The sequence below is a fragment of the Mauremys reevesii genome, linkage group 10, assembly GCF_016161935.1.
Source record: "Mauremys reevesii isolate NIE-2019 linkage group 10, ASM1616193v1, whole genome shotgun sequence".
Taxonomy (NCBI): Eukaryota; Metazoa; Chordata; order Testudines; family Geoemydidae; genus Mauremys; species Mauremys reevesii.
In genome coordinates, this window is record NC_052632.1 from 26,758,820 (window position 1) to 26,780,529 (window position 21,710).

At 41.8% G+C, this 21,710-nt stretch overlaps 1 protein-coding gene and 1 long non-coding RNA gene across 5 annotated transcripts in view; one reads left to right on the top strand and one right to left on the bottom strand.

The window, feature by feature from the left end:
* The window catches only part of MYO1E (myosin IE), a 139,122-nt gene that overhangs the window by 75,532 nt on the left and 41,880 nt on the right, over positions 1–21,710 (bottom strand). For 3 of the 4 annotated variants that reach the window (XM_039491597.1, XM_039491598.1, XM_039491596.1), the window contains exon 2: positions 3,972–4,115. In XM_039491597.1, coding sequence (XP_039347531.1) covers positions 3,972–4,115 — 144 coding nt within the window. The remainder of the gene's footprint in view (positions 1–3,971; positions 4,116–21,710) is intronic. The other variant, XM_039491599.1, reaches the window with a different exon arrangement.
* LOC120373325 overlaps positions 1–21,710 on the top strand; it is an 80,520-nt gene that overhangs the window by 50,526 nt on the left and 8,284 nt on the right. The window lies entirely within an intron of this gene.

The window sequence follows — 21,710 nt, forward strand, 5'->3', positions numbered from 1 at the left end:
GACTTCCTCAGTGGCTATAGTTACCTTATAGCATTACCTTATTACTGGTGATGTATTATATAATATTTTGAGCTATGAATATCTATCAATAAAACAAAGCCTTAAAAAACAATTGGGTTTCCCATCAGTGCTGTTAAATAACTATCCTTAATAGTAAGAATGATATTACTGAGGCTTACAAATACAAGCATATTGCATATGATTCAGAAAATATTTATTTTAATTTTTTTAAGTTAAGCGTCGAGCTCAGGAGCCTGTATCTGAGGACACAAAAAAAAGACACTTTCAGTAAAAATACAAAAAAGGAAATGATATATTTGAACCATTTAGCCTCTTCTGGAGTGTTGTATTGACAGCTTGAGAAGGACTAGCTGCTGTGAATGTGACAAAAAGCAGCATTTTAAAGGAACCGTCTGAACTCTCAGTGGTGTAAACTTCAGTGGAGCTACCTGATGTACAGATGTTAAGCAGCGTACTCTCAGGTTGGGGCAGTTCTCTGATAAGAGACTTACTAAGGGTGCTGCAGGAAGTGGAGTTAGTGATTCAGTAGGTGGCACTGTTCTAGGCAAGTTACTGTGGAGCAGCACCCCAGAATGGTGGTGTAGGGCAGTGGAGCTCAACCTTGCCAGACTACTGTACCCCTTTCAGGAGTCTGATTTGTCTTGTGTACCCCCAAATTTCACTTCACTTAAAAACTACTTGCTTACAAAATCAGACAAAAATACAAAAGTGTCACAGTACACTAGTGTTGAAAAATTGCTTACTTTCTCATTTTTACCATATAATTATAAAATAAATCAATTGGTATATAGTGTATAGTATATACAGCTGTAGATAGTATATAGCATATACAGCAGTATAAACAAGTCATTGTTTGAAAATCTAGTTTGTATTGACTTCACTAGTGCCCTGGTTAAATTCTGCTTTGGGTAATTACATTCTGATACCTTAAATGCTCCTGCAGATTCCATGTGTGACATTAACATATTTTAATAAAATTATATAGACTGCAATGAGTGAATATAATGTAACTGGAATATGCTTCATGTAAAAGGTCTCTTGTAAGGTATCATTACAAAGCTTATAATCTACTGAGTGTGACCTTCCTATTTGTATAAATGTGCCACTCTTGTATCTGAAACTAGAAATATGAAATATAACTCTGAGGGCCTATTGTAATTATGCAAAGTGTGGGCCATTAATGATGGTTTGGAATCTTGATGACTCCCATTAACCAGGACAATTGTCTGCAGATGGGTGTGTTTTACCTGTAAGTCTTCCTGTACACCTGTGTGCTGGCAAGGGGGCAATGAAGTCTCGCAGTGACATGTGATCATGTCACCTGAACTGGAATCCATCTTTAACCTGGTGTCTTTCCATTGAGAAGGAGGGGGTGGGAACCCAGAGAGGGACAAAGGATTCCCGCCTTATGCAAAAGGAATATAAAGGGGTGGAACAGAACAAAGGGAGGGAAGGAGCCATCATGAAGAATCCCCTAGCTACCACCTGAGCTGGAACAAGAGCTGTACCAGGGGAAAGAATTGTGCCCAGGCCTGGAAGGTGTCCAGTCTGAGGAAAAAAAACTTACTGAAGCATCTCTGAGGGTCAGGTTATCTGTATTCAGTTTGATTAGACATAGATTTGCACATTTTATTTTATTTTGCTTGGTGACTTACTTTGTTCTGTCTGTTACTACTTGGAACCACTTAAATCCTACTTTCTCTATTTAATAAAATCACTTTTTACTTATTAACTCAGGGTATGTATTAATACCTGGGGGAGCAAACAGCTGTGCATGTCTCTCTATCAGTGTTATAGAGGGCAAACAATTTATGAGTTTACCTTGTATAAGCTTTATACAGGGTAAAACGGATTTATTTGGGTTTAGACCCCATTGGGAGTTGGGCATCTGAGTGTTAAAGACAAGCACACTTCTGTGAGCTGCTTTCAGGTAAACCTGCAGCTTTGGGGCAAGTAATTCAGACCCTGGGTCTGTGTTGGAGCAGACGGGCGTGTCTGGCTCAGCAAGACAGGCTGCTGGGGTCCTGAGCTGGCAGGGAAAGCAGGAGTAGAAGTCTTGGCACATCGGGTGGCAGCTCCCAGGGGGTTTCTGTGATCGAACCAGTCACACCATGGATATGGAATTGGGTAGATTCAGCTAATTAACAACCTCTCAGCTGCCAGCAAAAAGTTGCTATTATCTGCAGTTGCTAATAAGTGGAAGGCAGGTTTGTGAGGCAACAGCAGGAAAGGAAGCACTGGAATGTGCCTTCCCTGCCTGCAGCCCTACAAACCTGCCTGAGAGCAAGGTAGCAGTAGGGTGGGGGGCTGCAGCCCAGATGCTGGGGCTTTCCCTGGTGACTGGGGGTGGAGGAGCCCACATACCACCTCTCCCTGCACTCTCCAGAAGCTTGGGTTCAGCATGTCCCAACACTTCCTTCCCCGTGCACAGTCCCACAGCCGGGTGCAGCCCAGAGAGTGCAGGGAGAGGTACTGGGCAGCTCCAGCATCTGGGCTGCAGCCCCTCTCCCTGCTACTGTGTGGCCCACAGCCTCCCCTCACAGCCCCACACCTCCTGTGTGGTCCCTTGCAGGGCTGTGGTCCCAGAAGGAAGCACTGGGTGCTGAGAAGTGCTGAGTGCTGGCCCCAGGCTGGTTTATTCGGCTGCAGCAAGAAAAGGCACGTCTCAGCACTTCCTTCTCCAGTTGCAGCCCCAAAAACCTGCCTGTAGGGGATGCTCAGCACATCCCAGCGCTTCCTTCTGGGGCAGCAGCCTTGCAAACTGCCTGAAGGTGGCGCCTTTCTTCCAAAAAGAGGTGGTAATAAGCCACATGCTATTGCTAATTTCCAAATCCCTAATAACAATTATGTTTAATAGGATGGGATTAGTTCCTGGCAATATATTGCCATTAACTGGAAGTTGCTAATATCAGGATTGCTATTAAATGGAATCTACTGTACTTCACTTCCTTTCCTTAACTGTTTTATAGTTGCGCTGTGCGCTCTTACATAGCTGCAGTGTTTTACTGCAGAGAATTTAACAGATGGATGAAGTAATTCCTCTGTGCATGTGTAATATAGAATTAGCATTTAGTGCCCTACATAAGAATCTATTGTTACGGAATAATAGCTGCAAAATGATGTCATGTTAGCCAGCAAGGAAATAAAAGCCACTGCACATAATTTCTGTATTGTGAATTTGCAATGCTCCCCTCATACATTTTTGGATTTAATTCAAAGACGAATGACAACATCCAGGGCACCAATATGGTAAACCACACACTCATTATGTCAGTATAAACCTATGAAATGATTGTTTTCTGATGAAAAACTATGTCAGCATTTAGTGGAAAGATTCAGTAATCTCTGCCCCAAGTGGCACAGACTAATGTTCATTCATGGATGGACATATTAACAACTGAAAATTCAGGAGCTGATCTCTAGATTACAAATAAATAAATAAATAAAAGCCTGCACAAAATGGAGAGGGATAAAAAAGTAATAATAGTATTTACAACAAAAATCTAAAATCTAACATGTCTGATTTAACCATGAATTCTTCTGAAAAACACTTAATAATACCACTGCGTTAGAAAGATAATTTTAATACAAATGCCACATTTTTATAGGGAGAAAATGAAGTATCAGACATGCTTTCATCAGTGCAAAACACAGGACTAAAAACTTCGCAAGTGTAACCCAAGAGAGATAAAGCTCCAAAGGAACAAAGGTGTTTTGTGCTACTAAATGGAAGAGTACTATTTCCTGGCCGCAACTTTTTGCTCAGTGTGTAAAGCATTTTGCTAAACACCACATAAACTTTCATATAAAATGCTCAGCATCTTTCAGTGATCTGCTTTCATGGATGGATGGATAGATGGACGGAGATATATAAATATATATTAATTAGTCTTCTACTCTATAGCAGCAAGCCCACATTGCCCCAGTAAAAACATGTCCATAAAGGATACAAAGATGTAATCATCCATGTACCGTTTCTTTAGATTCTCCACTATGGAATCCTCTGTGATTTTGGAGAGAAGGACCATATCATCCACTCCACTGTGCTTGACATTGTGACTCTGCCAGTGATATCGGTAGTGTCCCTTGCTGCCCTGTAAAAAAATAAAAAAGTAATATGTATTGAAGCGATACAGATTTCTCATTAGCTTTAAAAATTGAAGAGTCAGTTCCTTCATATATGCTGATCCCCAAATTATTTTCTCACATTAAACAGCATCCCCCATCTCTTGCTTAGATTCAGAGACAAATAAAAAGGCATCTCTTTACACGCAAATAATGTTAACTTCAAATTTTTCAGTTAACAATTGAAGTTTCAGTCACTCATCAATCTATTTAGTTTATCAAAGAGATTAGGAGGTGATTTGATCATGGCCTACAAGAACCTACATGGGGAGAGATTTCCAATAATACACAGCTCTTTAATCTAGCAAAGAAAGGCATAATGAGATCAAATTATTGGAAACTGAAGCTCAAAAAAAACCCAGACTATAAATAAGGTGCAAACATTTAACAATGACAATAATTAAGCATTGGAACGACTAACTAGAGATACGGTGGATTCTCTATTACTTGCAGTCTTTAAGTCAAGACTAGACAGTTTTCTAAATGAATATACTATAACTCAAACAGAAGTTATGAATTTGATGCAGAAATTATTGCATGACATTTTATGGATTGTGTAATGCAGGAGGTCAGATGGTTAGATCTTAATGTTCCCTTCTCATTTTAAAATCTATGAATTCTTGTATTTAGCTGACATTTACATAGGAATTCTCTCAACAGGCTACAGAGTGCCAGAGGAACTACTGTACTCTGTGGTTACAGTCTCAAAATATTACAAAGCACACCACTTTAAACTAAAGCCAGTCTTCAAATCTGTTTACTTAAACCAGTGCAAACCCATATGTGGACACTCTTAAACATATGGCTTATATGTAGCTTAAATTGGTAAAGAATCAATCAATTAAGCTATATTGATGTAAGCCAATTTTAAGTCTATTAAGAGTGTTCACACAAGGGTTTGCACCAATTTAACTAAAACAATTTTAAAAGCACATCTTGAGGAAAATCAGTGAAACCTATAAAATATACAAGGCCTAAGGGTACGTCTTCACTACCTGCCGGATCGGCGGGTAGCAATCGATTTCTCGGAGTTCGATATATCGCGTCTCATCTAGACGCGATATATCGAACCCCGAACGCGTTCCCGTCGACTCCGGAAGTCCACCGGAGCGAGTGGCGGTAGCGGAGTTGACGGGGGAGCCGCGGACGTCGATCCCGCACCGTGAGGACAGGTAAGTAATTTGAGCTAAGGTACTTCGACTTCAGCTACGCTATTCAGGTAGCTGAAGTTGCGTACCTTAGATCGACCCCTCCCCCCAGTGTAGACCAGGCCTAAGAGTCTAGTCTCAAAACCCAGAGAAATTAATGGAAAGACTCCCACTGACTTTTAATAGGCACTGTTTCATCCCTTTAGAGTGGTAAGAGTATTTCCCACTAATGAATCTATACTCTGGTGGACCTGCCTAATTGTGAGTCCACTGTCCCTGAGTGACCCCAAGCCCACCCTTCTGTAGCCATGTAGATGGCATTCAGGGAATCCACAGCCCAATGGAGCTGCAGAATGGACAAGTTACCAAAGTTTCTGCCTTTTGTATGTCAGATACTATCAATGTGTTATTTCATATTGGAAAAGCATATGCCATGTCAGAAGAAAATTCATTCTTAAATGTGTATTTCTTGCTACAAATTATAAATGAAACTCTGCCAGTTTAGCATTTTATCACAGAAAATTTTGGCATCTTCAAATGTTTTTTTATTTTAACCAGTCACAATAACGAGTGGTATTTGATTTAACTTAGATTTGTCAAGAAAGAGGCATCTGCAAGCCATAGGCCAACCATGTAAAAGTTTTCATATAATGTGAAAAATCTTCTGCATGAGACTGGTGGACTTTGCCTTAACACAATGAAAACAGTGATTTGGAAGCATTTTTTAAATGAAGGAACCAATTAATTTTTGGAAGATATTTCAAGCTATATGACTAAAAGATCAGTTGAGGGTCAGGATATTTGAAATTTGACGATTTGCTCAAAGAACATTTGAAAAATTATCAGTATTGTGGCTCAGGGAAGACCAACTTTTTAACACACCAAACCTACAATGAATTCAGCACTATAATGGCAGAGCGGCTCAGAAACCAATTCACTGATGAAGTAAAGGATGCCAAGAACTATTCCATAATAGTCGATTCAACACCAGGTGTGAGTCATGTAGACCAATTAACATTAATTTTAAGATATGTGACTGGCAATGGTGAAGTTGTACAGCGATTTCTTTGTTTTGCCCCACTAAAATCCCACACTTCTGAATATCTAGATACGGCAGTTTTGGAACACTGCAGCCAAATCCTGTGAGGGAGCTACACATTTTTATGAAAATTGCCACCTTAACGTCTATCACTGAGTGATTAGAGAGGCTGAAGTGTTCTCCTACTGGTTTTTGAATGTTATGATTCCTGATGTCAGATTTGTGTCCGTTTATTCTTGGAAAGATCATTAAGTGGTCTGCCAAGACCCTCAGCAATTTTTAAGTGGTCTGTGGGGGAAAAAAAAGACTATAAAAACAATCAAGGTGCCTCACTTTATTTTCATTTACTTCCTGTTACTTATAATATAGGAGGAGGATGAAGAAAAAAGGAATGAAAAACAGCGGGGGAGATAAGCGAGAATGTTCTTTTTCTTGGCTGGGACCCCGGCAGGGGTGGGGGTGGGGGGGAATGAAGCTGTGCACAGGGCCCCACTAACTCTAAATCTGCCACTGGGTGGTACGTGAACCAATACAAGTTTGTGAGCCACTGAGTTAGCTAAAAGAATAGGAGTACTTGTGGCACCGTAGAGACTAACAAATTTATTGTAGCACAAGCTTTCGTGGGCTACAGCTCACTTCATCGGATGCATGTATCCGATGAAGTGAGCTGTAGCCCAAGAAAAGCTTATGCTATAATAAATTTGTTAGTCTCTAAGGTGCCACAAGTACTCTTATTCTTTTTGCGGATACAGACTAACACGGCTACTACTCTGAAACCTGAGTTAGCTAAGTCAGCAAAGACAAAGCACATCAGTTTTAGAGAGGTAAACTTGACAAGGTGTGGTAAACTTGACAATGATGTGGGTATGGGTATGACCTCACCTAGCTATCTTGCAGTAAACACTACCAATGCTTTGTCTCCCCTTAGGATTTTACAGCGAGATAACATTGTCAGTGAAGACAAAGCCTAAGTAGCTGTAAAAAGAGGAGCTTGGCAGATTTAAACAAACCTCAGCCTGCACTGAGTTCTCAAAAACACAGGCTGGAAGAGAGCCCCAGGGGGTCAGGATGCCAGGGGTACCTCAGCAACTTGGTTGATGTTCTCTAAAACAGTGGTTCTCAAACTAGGGCTGCCACTTGTTCATGGAAAGCCCCTGGCGTTCACCACTCCAGATCAGTGGGGGCTGCAGGAAGCGGCACGGGCTGAGGGATGTGCTGGCCGCCCTTTCTGCAGCCCCCATTGGCCTGCAGAGGCAAACCGCGGCCAGTGGGAGCCGCAATCGGCCGAACCTGCGGACACGGCAGGTAAACAAACCGGCCCGGCCCGCCAGGGACTTTCCCTGAACAAGCGGTAGCCCTTTGGGAACCACTGCTCTAAAACCAATGTTTGGAGTAGATTTAGGCTATGTCTGCCCTGGCAATTGAACGACAAAACTTTTGTCTTTCGGAGGTGTTTAAAAAAAAAACCCTGAAAGACAAAAGTTTTGCTGCGACAAGTGCCAGTGTGAACAGCACGTTGTCGTCAGGAGCGCTGCCGACACTGCAAATGCCGCTCATTGGGAGTAGAAGTTTTTTGTCAGCAGGAGAGCTAATAAACAGTGGCTAAACTTGCCAACTTTTAGCAGCATGGCTATGGAGACACAGCCATGTCGCTAAAAGCTGTGTAGTGTAGACATAGCCTTAGGAACTGAGGCGGGGCAAGGAAACAGGAATAAAGGGTATGGCTACACTTGAGAGCTGTAGCGCTGGTGGAGGCTTTCCAGCGCTGCAATTAGTAACTGTCCACACCTGCAGGGTACATCCAGCGCTGCAACTCCCTGGCTGCAGCGCTGGCCGTACACCTGGGTCTGCTTGGGGAATAAGCATTGCAGCGCTGGTTCTGCAGCGCTGGTCGTAAAGTGTGGCCACACACCAGCACTGTTATTGGCCTCCAGGGTATTAGGAGATATCCCAGAATGCTTTTAACTAAATTATTCCCTTTGTTTTGTTATGCAGCCTCTCTTTGTTTTGTTGTGAACGGGGCTCCGGGAGCTGCTTATCTAAAAAAAACAAACACAGCTCCTGTTTGCTGTGATCAATCTGTGAACAATCAAATGAGATATCCCCCTCCCTGCGAGATTCACAGGGGTTGAGTGTTTGCTTTTTGCTTGACCAGCAGCAAGAAAGGTCGGCAGCTGCTTATCTGGTCTGCAGGCTTTTGCAGTTAAAGAGTAAGGGGTCGGGAAAAGTTTCTGATTTTGGAAGTCAGGGAGCCGATACACAGTGTTAAGTATCAGAGGCGTAGCCATGTTAGTCTGGTTCTGTAAAAGCAGCAAAGAATCCTGTGGCACCTTATAGACTGCAAAACGTCTGTTAGTCTATAAGGTGCCACAGGATTCTTTGCTGCTGATACACAGTGTTGGCTCCAAAAATCCACTCTCTCTCTCTCTCTCTCTCTCTCCCCCCCGCCCCGCTCCCTGTCACACTCCACCCCACCCCCCTCTTTTGAAAAGCACATTGCTGCCACTTGAACACTGGGATAGCTGCCCATAATGCATCACTCCCAACAGCGCTGCAAATGCTGCAAATGTGGCCACACTGCAGCGCTGGTAGCTGTGAGTGTGGCCACACACCAGCGCTGTCCCTGCACAGCTGGACGACCAGCGCTGTAACTCCCAGCGCTGCAACTCTCAAGTGTAGCCATATCCAAAGGTGTGTAGTGCATTGTTGTCAGCTTTTGTTTTTCATTTTGTTGCTGTTCCATGCTTATGATCAGACCCACTTTGCATTCTGACAAGAATATTTGGGGGTCATATAATGACTTCCTGTGCGCTAATGTTCTGCTGTTAGAGCTACCACACTTTAGGAATGCAATGCACTAGCTAGCACATTCAACAAAACTGTCGGATTGAAATCTGACAACCGACAACACCAGCAGATATTGATCACATGATTATAGTTATAGTTATTCCTCTGTTATAAATGCTCTGACACAATCAAAAAACTGTAAACAAGCTAGACATTAAGATTAAGATGCACTTTCCATTTTTCTGATCTCTCAAGAATCAGCAACAGATATGGTGACCAAACAGCAAGTGTGAAAAATTAGGATGGGGGTGGGGGGGTAATAGGAGCCTATATAAGAAAAAGATCCAAAAATCGGGACTGTCCCTATAAAATCGGGACATCTGGTCACCCTAGCAACAGACAAGAAGATCATTCTACAGGCACTTTGGACTAGTCCATGTACCCAGTGGTGAATCTCCCTTTTTGTAACTATCTTCTAATAGTACAAGTCAACTGTTAATTAAAACAAACAGATAAGGTATCTGAATCTTGAAGAAGACAGAAGGGTGGCAAAGACAGTAAAGCACTGAAGCCCAAAATTTTATAACTGTTCTCACTTGTACAGCATAATTGCTGAATACATAAGATAAATTCTCTGCTTACATAATTCCACAAATTATGGGTTACAAGCACATCATTATTGTTTGTTTTCTTCAGAACGTAAGCAGATGGATCAAATGGTGCAGCTGGATTTTTATTTACAGAAGTTTGGATGTCAGACTCCTCCTTGTGTTACAATGGCAACTGTCTGTGTTTTTATTTCTGTCCTTATTGTGAAAAAGAACAAGAAATGACAACATCCAACTATTTGATGTAGCTATAAAAAGGTTGGGTCATGCTGGGACACACAACAGGGTTTTCTTTAACTGAGGAAAGCAAATATTTTGTAGTTCTGACCATTTTAAAGTGCTTTGTCTAAAAATATAACACTTAAAACAAGAAATCTGAAAAGACTTCACACTCAGTCCCTGAGGAAGGGCTAGGCATGCCTAACGTCTCTCTGAAGCAACCCTCTCTAGCCATCTGAATGAGCAGAATTTGTAAGATCTTTTGCCAGAGGGATGGTCACCAGAGCCTTTGGCTGCATCTACAATGAAAGAAATGTACCTGTAATTCACCATCAGTGCAGCTCCAGATCATGGCAACCTTCTCTCCAGCAAAAGGTGATTCACAGCTCCCAAGAGGGCACAAGATACTTACTTTCCGCAGTTAAAGGTGTGACTCAATTTTTTTTTCTAGTCATAACAAATACTTGCAGGCGCAGCATCTGTGTTCTCCTCCCAACCAGATCAGAAATATAAGCTTACAGCTACCATGGTAACACAAGATGTCATGGGGGTAAAACCGCCAGCACCCCATCTACACTACAGTTTCCACCACTGCTAACCCATCGGAGCTATACCAGTAGGGAATCATGCATCTCATTTTTTCCCTTGTCACATATAAGGTCTTTTACAGTGTGCTTCCGAGAGGGAAAGAGGGATAGAAAACACAGCGATCCCAAAAGATGCCTCAACTTTTATCTACTTTCCCATAGTTAGGCCATAATTAAGGTAATTAGCCTCAAAACCTAAACCAAAAAGGAGTTTTGGTTATCAGGGCTCCCTTCAACCCAATCTTTATTTAAAACCACTCTCTGTGAAATCCTCATTTTAAAGCATCTCTGTATGCTAAGCAATGAATCCATTTATTTATAAACAGGGGTTGTACTCATTTTTCTATCCTTTTTAAAAAAGATCTAACCTTATTTGTGTGCTCCAGACATTTTTTCCCTTTTTTTTAATCTAAAGAATTATCTTGAGACCAAAATAAGCACACAGCTACTCAGCAGTGACATCAGCTATCAAAATACTTATAATTTACAATCCATTTATAGTAGTCTTTCACATATTTCGCAAGCATGAAAAGATATGTTATCAGTAGAAAAAATACTCTGGAAACTTTAATGTGAATTTCAATCCCAGGCTGTGGTGATCAAAAATCAAAAAGGAACAACAAGAAGAGAGAAAAGTGCTTAAAACAGCTGCTATATATGTAGGTTAAGAAGAAAAATAGGAATATTGCTGCAACAGTAAGAGAATATTCGAAAGAGGAAATGAAAGGAAAGAGAGCAAAAGTAGCTAAAGAGACTGACCAAGATAAAAGGCAAATGCTTTAAATTAAACATGAGGGAAACATTAAGAAAGGAAGACAAAAAGCAGTGCTGAAGATCTGAGGAAATGACAAAGAAAAGGTATTCAATTTTTAGTTGTGGGACAGGCAGCTTGAACCAAGAAGGAAAATAAAAACACCATAAATGCATTGAAGAACAAAATAAGAAAAAGGAAGCCAGAAAACTCACACCCTAAAAATCACAAATAGGGATGGAAAATAGAAAAAAGGAAATTTCTGTGATGGATAACGTTTTCTTCTTGCACTGAGGCAACTGCTATTTTGAACAGCACTTCTACTTTGTGAAGGTTGTTTCCCCAGTCTTGGTTATGAGTGTGAGGCATCCATAGACTGCATATCTTACACCACACTTTAGTGAGTCAGGGAACAATACCAAAAACAGCAGGTATTCTTATAAGGTAAAATAAATAAGTAAAATGTTACCAACGTGAAAAAATGTATGTAAAAGCCAAAATAAATGGCCACATCACTGTTTCTGCGTGGTGACTGGGGATTACGTATTGTATTGTTTGGAATATTTATTTATTTATTTTAGCAAAGACTATTTAGAAAGTTTCCAAAGAACACCCTTCTGAAAGGAGTGCAATGCTGTGAGAATTTAATATACTTGACGTTTTAATTTCAACTTGACAACAGGGCTACTTTGGTGCCTCGATAATGCATTATGGGCTGGATCGTGCTCCCAACGAAATCTATTGATGGCAAAACTCCCATTGACTTCAGTGGGACAGGCTTAGGCAAAATTCAATCCTGGTATATGCAGCGACAGCTCCACTGTTTTCAGTTAAGTGGCACCATTTACACCAAGGATCAATTTGGCTGTTTCTGTATAGTATATGTGTAGCTACACATTATACAAGTTATGAACATACAGGAAAAAACAACACAAAGTTCCTCATCCTCTTTTGCTGTATTGCTATAGAAATACCTTATCTACACACTGTGACCTTTCTCTGACCTCTGGTATATATGCCTTACAAAATAATTTTACAACTGTACAGATATATCTATTCAACAATACAAAACATGTATGTAGTAGTAAAAGGATATATTTTAAACATAACTCACCAGCGCATAATTCCATATATCTACAGTGTAATCGGGGGCACAGTATTAAAATTAATTTAGCATATATGCAGTATAGATGAGTCTATGTTTACCAAGAAAGTGCAGATATTTTCCATTAAATAGTGCATTATTTGCTGAACAGTGTGTCATTTTGTCCAGTGTTGGGTGATCATGTAGTGAAAGGACTCTACTGTAACACTCACACACACATTTCTTGACTGGCTAATTAAAAATTCAACCATAATGCTGCATTGCGAAAGGTTGTATGTGCTGTGGGTCAGAGACAAGCTACTGCAGGTCTGCAGGCAAAAGTGGCCTGCAAGTTGTAAAGGAAGGGGAGCCCCCCAGCTAGGGTGTGGGTGAATCAGACTATTCATTTTAAGGGATCTATTTTTTAAAATCCCTAAATCTGATCATCAAAATATAATTTATTTTCAACCAGGCCTAATAAATCATCTGAATATAATTTATTTTCAACCAGAACTATTATTGGCTGACACTACATTACATTTGTCCAGCCGCAGAGGTATTTCCCTGCATCCAGTGAGGTGTTACCTTCAAAGCCAGGCCTAGGCCACTTAAAATGCTGCCATTAGTAAGCCCAGCAGTCTAAGAAGCATATGCTTAGAGGCAGTCCCTATGTTTTAAATTGTCAAAGTCTGTGTACTTTCCTTCCTCCTCTTCTTCTATGGCAGGCTTAGTGCATACTCATTTTTCAAAGCAGGACTTCCCTGTCACACTGGCTCAGCTGGTAGAATCTGAGGGCTTTCTCTGCCCATTCATGCCTGCAATTTTCTTGTTTTCCTGTATCTTCTATTCAGTATTCTATTACAAACAACTTGGGAATGGTCTTCATTATGTTTTTACCTCTGATAACTCATGAGCTTTTTTGTGCATTAGTTACCCTGAAGTAAAGAACACACCTCTTTTAGCAGTGAAGACAAGGCCTTGGTGTAACTTTATTTACACCTATACAGCTGTAGTGGCATACCAGTGGAGCGAGGGATAGCTCAGTGGTTTGTGCACTGGCCTGTTTAAACCCAGGCTTGTGAGTTCAATCCTTGAGGGGGCCATCTAGGGCAAAAATCTGTCTGGGGATTGTTAATGCTTTGAGCAGGAGGTTGGACTAGATGACCTACTGAGGTCCCTTCCAACCCTGATATTCTATGAAACAGCATCCAGGCAATTCCTTCTTTCCAAAACCTCAGCCCAACACCAATAACTGGTTGCCAGAGAGAAACTTTGCCTCAAGAATTTACTCTAATCAGAGATCAAGGCAGACAGCAATACCCCCTTGCTGGTCTTGCAGAACTAAAAACACAGCAAGTCTTCTCACAACTGAACATTTGTTCACTGAGAAGAACAACTTTGAAGACTGTAAAACAGCATCACTTGGCAATGCCTACCATAACTGGTGGAAGCAGTCATATTGGTGGCATTTTTTCCAGCATGTCTTCTAACGCAGTGCTTCTCAAAGCTGCTCCACCGCTTGTTCAGGAAAAGCCCCTAGCAGTCTGGGACAGTAAACAGACAGGTTCGGCCGATCGCGGCTCCCACTGGCTGCGGTTTACCGCTCCAGACCAATAGGGGCTGCGGGAAGTGGCGCAGGCCGAGGAATGTGTTGGCCGCCCTTCCTGCAGCCCCCATTGGCCTGGAGCAACAAGCAACATTGCACTGTTGAATAAGTTTTGAACGAGGTTAGATGTCAGGATGGTAAAACTGCCTGAGCCTTGTCTACACTACAGCTTCCACTGTTAGTTCTGGGGAATCTGCACTGGTTGAGAATGTCATGACTTAATTTCTTCTATTTACATGCCTCCAATATGTATGTGTTGCAAAAGATAAATTCTCCTAAAATATCCAGAAGAATTACTATTTCTCCTACCACTTCCTGCAGTCATTAATGTGATTATAGAGGATGAATTTATTCTGCTTCAGCTACTGTATGTCATGGTCACAAAAAGTTTATAATATGGCTTCAGTTTAAATGGATTCCATTCCATTTGAAAATTTAATTAGTAAATTAGTATAAGTTGCCACTGACTGCCTCAGCATTAGTCATGTCTGAAATTTTTTTTCACCTGGTCGTTCTAAAACCAAATAAGGAACAAAACTGACCTCTGAACCTGCCATATGGCTCATATGAGGTACAGTGAACCAGTGTCTCACACATGCACTGTCAGAAGACAGCATTTTGATACTGTGCAGCACATGTTGTATATTGGTGCCACCTGAAAACAAAGCCAGTGAAACATTACAGGTTTCAGAGTAGCAGCCGTGTTAGTCTGTATCCGCAAAAAAAGCAGGAGTACTTGTGGCACCTTAAAGACTAACAAATTTATTTCAGCATGAGCTTTTGTGAGCTGCAGCTCACTTCTTCGGATGCATAGAATGGAACACACAGACAGGGGATATTTATACAGACAGAGAACATGAAAAGGTGGAAGTATGCATACCAACAGGCAGAGTCTAATCAATTGAGATGAGCTATCGTTAGCAGGAGGAAAAAAACTTTTGAAGTGATAATTAAGATGGCCCATAGAAGGTGTGAGGAGAACTTAACATAGGGAACTTAACATAGGGAACTTACTTAACATAGGGAACTTAACATAGGGAAATAAATTCAATTCATTTGAAACATTACAGTAATTAAGGGTACAGCTATTTCCTATTTGAACTGACTTCCCCCTCCCTACCCTGCCCCTATCTTTCAGGGCTTTGGAATCTCAGGAATTTTTAGCACCAAATCATTTTCACAGGCCAAAATTTACCCTAGTAAATTCCTTTCTATTCAGACATTGCCCTGTTTGCATTGCTAGAAATAAACCGCAACTGGGAGTTGTTCTTTTTGCCTACTGACAATCTTTTCTTTGATGAAACCAAGGTATTTGTTTTCTCACAAGATTGATGCTCACAGTTGTTGAGATGTAAGAACTGAGGACAAATTCTTTTTCTAGTACCCGCCCCAAGTAGACAACTATGTGCTGAAGACTTCCATAGGGACAGAATTCCTCTCTGTAGGCTGCCTCCAGGCTAATACTGCAGTTCCAGAAGCTCTGGTGCTAATCCCCCTTCTACAATGAGGGTTTAGCTGGTGGTTCTTCATAGCAGCAGACCCACCCCTGGATAAGGGCATCTTTACAGTGAAGTGATACCTTATTTTGCAGCAGTGCATCTGCTGCAGACCTCCTCTTGAAGTGGGGGTTATGGATGCCTACAGCATCCTCCTGAACCAACTGCAACCCTCTGGCTAGCTGTTTGTGTTTAGTGGCATGGTCAGTGGGTGTCTCCTCTGAATCCCTGGTACAGACTTGAATATCAAGATAGGGGTGTGCACACAACTCTTTGGGTCCGCTTTTCTGACTCCCGTCATGCGGCTAATATTGCTCTGCAAAGATCAATTGTCAATGGTTACAACTTGATTTATATTAGCCAGTCATTCTGCTGTTGCCTGCAGACAGGACCAGTAGCTATTCCTTTGGCCAGTGGGTGGCCACTGTTGCCTGGACAGCAGCCTATGTATGCTGTTAAGGGCATGACCTCTGGCTGGACCCAGTGCTAACAATTTTTTGAGTTTCTTTTTACTACTTTCTTCCTTTGCTGCAGGTGTGTAATAAAAGTTAATGGGAATTATGTGTAGCAGCATGCTCAAAAGGGAGAATATGCACCCACTGGCTTTCTAGTTAAAGCCTAAATTCAGCTGCAGGTTCTGCTTTCCTTTACTTACAAAGAATACAGTATGCGAGCAGAAGATGGCAAGATTTCTACAGGAATTGATTACAAATGAGATTTAAATTGTTAGATCAGCAAAACAAGACCTAAGAATCAGAGGATAAACCCAAGGCATCTTCATCCATGTTAAATCATTAATATTTTGCTTTTCATTTTACTATTCCCAGGGAACAAAAATGTTCCCATTATAGAAATGCCTGATAGCTTTGTTATAGCTGAAGAACATCAGTCTGTCTACGTTTACATTATAGATCTAGTACTTCAGGTTTTATGTCTCTGCTGTTTCAAACTGCATTAAGATCAAAGTTAGTGCTATTTCATTCCAAATTGATTTTTTTTACATAATTATTTTAATCAGTTCAGCTCTCTTATTTTTTTTAACAGAAAGGCACTAGGTCCCAAAAGAGAGTTCTTGCAGCTTCATAAACTATCTTGCTCAACTTCGCAATTGAAGGTGGCTTAAGTTTGAAAAATAAAAATATAGAAGGAGTTAGTCTTTAAAGTGTGCAATGGTCATTAGCGGGGGAAAAGAAAGTTTTGTTTTTTAAATTGCCTAACCATTTACATTTTGATAATCAACATCTGTGCATTTAATATTAAACTGTTAACATGGAATTATCCTTTTAACATTAAATATTTACTTTTCACCAGGTATGTTAATTAAAACAAGTTTCATCTCAAATTCACCACTGCTTTCAAAGGGATTTTACATAATAAAACCAATGCATGGAAGGTTCTTTGGAGTCAGTATGCATTCTATCAGTAGCAGCTTTGCTTTGATTTTGCAGTAAGGTTGCATTATTTTTCTACATAATGACATATACATAATACAGGGCATATACATTGACTATTTTAATGGAACTCGGCATAATGGGTGAAATTTGACCCTTAGGTCCAGGGTGGGCCTCTGCACTGGGATGAATGTTACCCATCCAGACTAACAGTAAGATACGCTACACAATTAGGTTGTGCTGCCAACTTCACCTATATCCGGGCGCCGGAACAGGGGGAGAGGGCCATGGCACAACCACTTTTTAACGTCCGTAAGGACGAGCGATAGGGAAAAGGGGCAGGGTCTTGAGGTGGGGCCATGGTTTGGGAACCAGTGGGCCCCCATACACATACACACACTGTTAGGAAGCATCTAACGCCTCTGTAACCTACACTTAATGTTGCCAGATAATTTCCATTACAAGATCCAATGTTCATTTGCTTACAATTTTGCCTAATTTTCACCATTTGGGCTGAAATTTTCTATGCCAGGTGTCTGTCACAGGCCGTGGGTTTTTGTTTGTTTGTTTTATATTTATTCACAAAATAAGTAAAATAAAAAGTTAAAAAATAATATTTTTAAAAAGTATGTGAGTTCTTGCACTTATGTGGGGTCCAATGTGGTAGACTGCCTATGCCCCAGCAGCTTACATGCACATCATCAGTACTGCCAACACCAAAAGCTCAAAAAACATGAGTCCGGATGCAAAAAATCATGACTGATTAAAAAGTACATTTGGGGGGGGTTTATATTTGCCTTCTGGTTTTTGAATCTTCAGGGTACACTAGAGTCATACTTTCATATTTTTCTCCTCAACCATAAGGGTGGAAACTTACTTTAAAAATAAAAATTTAAATTTGCATGTACTCACATGCCTCCAGGAACTGGAGCTTTTAAAAAACCCACCACAAGATTCATAAGAACTGTTAACACTGGGCAGCAGCTGTGGCCAAGATTACTTTTCTCATCTGCGCCTTGGATAGTCACTTTAAAAATATGGCTAATGAAGATTTCTCTCTGATTAAAGTAGTCAGGTCTCTCATAAACTCAATACAGCAGCACTGGAGTAAGTAAGGCATTACTAGGCTGCAACTGTGAGCAGAGAAGTAAAATGCAAACTGTAGCTTTTTTTCTTTAAGTGTCAGACAGGAGATTTCTTAAAAGTCAGCATTCCATATCTACAGAGAGACTCCTCTCATGACTAATAGGGTGATTGATGTTTCTCCATTACTCATTCGGGGAGGGGAGTTCTAGCTTAGTGGGGGAAGTTTTAATGTACAGTTTTTTGTTTGTTTAATTTCACAAAATGCTGAACAAATGCACTATACATTTTTCAGGACTACAGATGCTTCCTGTTTACCTCTCCAATACTGAATCAGCATGCTAGGTTACAGATTCTGGGGACTGATTCTGATCTCATCTATGCTGCAAGTCAGGAGTGATTCCCCTGAAGTTAATAAGGCTACTGCACCAGTTTGCAATGATGTGAGATCCAGGATCAGGCCTTTGGAGTCAGGCATCTGAATCCTTTGAGGATCTGGGCCCTAGTAAATGAGTTCATATTTTTCTCTCTCGTTAGCATTATGGAATTTTGTCCCGGAGACCAAAGAATCAGAGCTGAATCTGGGGATTATGATGGACCACAGTGCATTTTGTAGCAGAACTATCTCTATAAAATAACATCTCTCTTTTTTTTTTAACATATACACAAATGCACATGCTGCCTTGTTTCACCAGCATATAGTATTAGACAAAGTACAACTGTACTCCTTTGCAAATACCTTCCACTTCAAAAATTAAATATTTACTGTATACGTACATATTTCTTAAGGGCCAGATCCTGAGTGGTCATGTATGCAGCCTTGTAAATCTGCAGATACCTGCGGACCATGTTTTCAGATGGTGGATCAGATGCAGATACAAATTTTGTATCTGCGCATGGCTCTAGTCATGTAAATCCCCAAAATGCAGCTGACATGTAGTGTTTCTCCTTTAGTAGCTGGGCCAGACAATGGAGAGTTGGTGAAAGAGAGGCCCACACCTTTTGCAGACTGAACCTGTTCAACAATGCCTCTGCACAATGTAACAGGGCAGGTGTGTGCAACCAGCGGATCTGAACACATGCAGAACCATAAGGATGAAAACCCACATGGAGTGTGTGACATGCTGGTCTAGACATCCAGAACTGTGAGCAACTGTGTTACTCTTGCTGAGGTACAGAGGTGAGCTTTGCTGGGTATTAGACTGCGTCAGCTCTCTGACACGCCAGGCTGTCTTCCTCACCAGCAAACTCCTCAAGGCCTGGTCTACACTACGAGTTTATCTCGAATTTAGCAGCGTTAAACCGAATTAACCCTGCACCCGTCCACACAACGAAGCCCTTTATTTTGATAAAAAGGGCTCTTAATAGCGATATCTGTACTCCTCTCCGATGAGGGGAGTAGCGCTGAAATTGGCATTGCCATTTCGAATTAGGGTTAGTGTGGCCGCAATTCGACGGTATTGGCCTCCGGGAGCTATCCCACAGTGCACCACTGTGACCACTCTGGACAGCAATCTGGAGTCGGATGCACGGGCCAGGTAGACAGGAAAAGCGAACTTTTGAATTTCATTTCCTGTTTGCCCAGCGTGGAGCGCTGATCAGCACAGGTGACCATGCAGTCCCAGAATCAAAAAAGAGCTCCAGCATGGACCGTACAGGAGATACTGAAATCCGGATACTGGTATCCGTCATCGTCGTCCCGTGAGTGCTCCTGGCTGGCCTCGGTGAGGTCGGCTGGGGGCGCCTGGGCAAAAATGGGAATGACTCCAGGTCATTCTCTTCTTTAAGTTTTGTCTAATGGCGATTCAGTCCTGCCTGGAATATCATGGCAGCTGGAGGCTTCTGCCTCAGGCTGCTCTCCCCAGTCAGCAGCACTGCGCGGTCGCGCCCACCCCTTGCTACCAGGGCTCACAATCAGATACTCAGACCTCTACATTTTGCTGCAAATAAAAAAATTAAGCTGCCATTTAGAACTGTCCCCCAACATACATATCCTGGGACATTTTGTATTTTACCAGTGTCAACCAAAGGCCCACCCACAAATGGAGATTCAGTCCTGCCTGTGCTTCTATCCTAGTGCTTGTGACAGATTCCCATTTTCAGCTATAGGCTGAGTAAGTGCAGAATGGTGGTTCACTCTACTTTGCTGTAAGCCAACTGCCCTCCCCTCCCCCCTTTGATCTCTGCTTGCAGAGGCAATAAAGTCAGTGTTGTTTCTTATTCCTGCATTCTTTATTACTTCATCACACAAATGGGGGGGTAACTGCCATGGTAGCCCAGGAGGGGTGGGGGAGGAGGGAAGCAATGGGTGGGGTTGTTGCAGAGGCACCCCCTAGAATGGCATGCAGCTCATCATTTCTGTGGGATGTCTGGGGCTCTGACCCGAAGCGGCCGTTTGCCTCTCTGGTTCTTTAGTAGGCTTGCCTGATATTCTAGGCAGGACTGACTCTCCATTAGACAAAACTTAAATGGGAATGACTCCCCAGGTCATTCTCTTCTTTTTGTCCAGGCGCCCCTGATTGACCTTACTGATGCCGGCCAGGAGCACCCATGACAGCAGCAGATGGTACAGTATGACTGGTAACCGTCTTTGCTAACTTGCAAAGGCAAGGGGATGCTGCTGTGTAGCACTGCAGTACTGCGTCTGTTAGCAACATCCAGTAGACATATGGTGACAGTGAAAAAAGGCTGAACGGGCTCCATGGTTGCCGTTCTATGGTGTCTGCCCAGGCAATCCAGGGAAAAGGGTGCGAAATGATTGTCTGCCATTACTTTCATGGAGGAAGGATTGACTGATGACATTTACCCATAACCACCCGTGACAAATTTTTGGCCCCATCAGGCATTGTGATCTCAACCCAGAATTCCAATGGGCGGGGGAGACTACGGGAACTATGGGATAGCTACCCACAGTACAGTACTCCAATGCTAGCTTCGGTACATGGATGCACGCCGCCGAATTAATGTGCTTAGTGTGGCCGCATGCCCTCGACTTTATACAATCTGTTTCCAAAAACCGGTTTCTGTAAAATCGGAATAATCCCGTAGTGTAGACATACCCCAAGAATCAGCCAGTCTTAGCCATGCCTTGCAGGTAATAATCGGTAAACTCCCATCTCCCAAGTTCCTCAGAGATGTCTCTCTGCAAAGCACAGCCTCTATCACTGAACATTCACAGAAGATATTAAGTTTATTTAAAGAGACAGAAACAACAGCTTGTTGGGTTGGTTTAGTGAAGGGATAAAGACAGAAACAGTCACCAATAAAAGTGAAAATATGCTTTCTAATGGCTAAAACCTAACTCAACAAGCTGCAGTTTTAGTTTCCTGACCAATCTTCCTTTTCCAGCAATGACTGATTAGCTCTTAGTCAGGTCCACACGTAGTCCAAGGAGTTGGTTTTCCCTGTCTCCTCAGGTGGAGGATAACTTAGGGCTTCTCTGCCCCTCTCCACACAGTCCAGTAAACCTGAGAAAAAAATCTCTCTCTCAAAGTTCATGGACTTACAAGAGGCAGGAAGGCTTCTCGGGAATGCAATCTCCATCCTCTGCACAGATTGTTAAGTGATCACTTTTGCCCCACTTGCTCACCTGACTTTTGTTTGGTCACAATTTGCTCAATTTACACTGGAGACACATTCAAGCAGGCAGAACTGCCTTCCTTGTCTGGAAAAAACTATCTATCCACTCCCCCTTATGTGCCTGGTTAAACACATTTTAGACATATTTCCAGCACATATTATAATCCAGGGGTAGGCAACCTATGG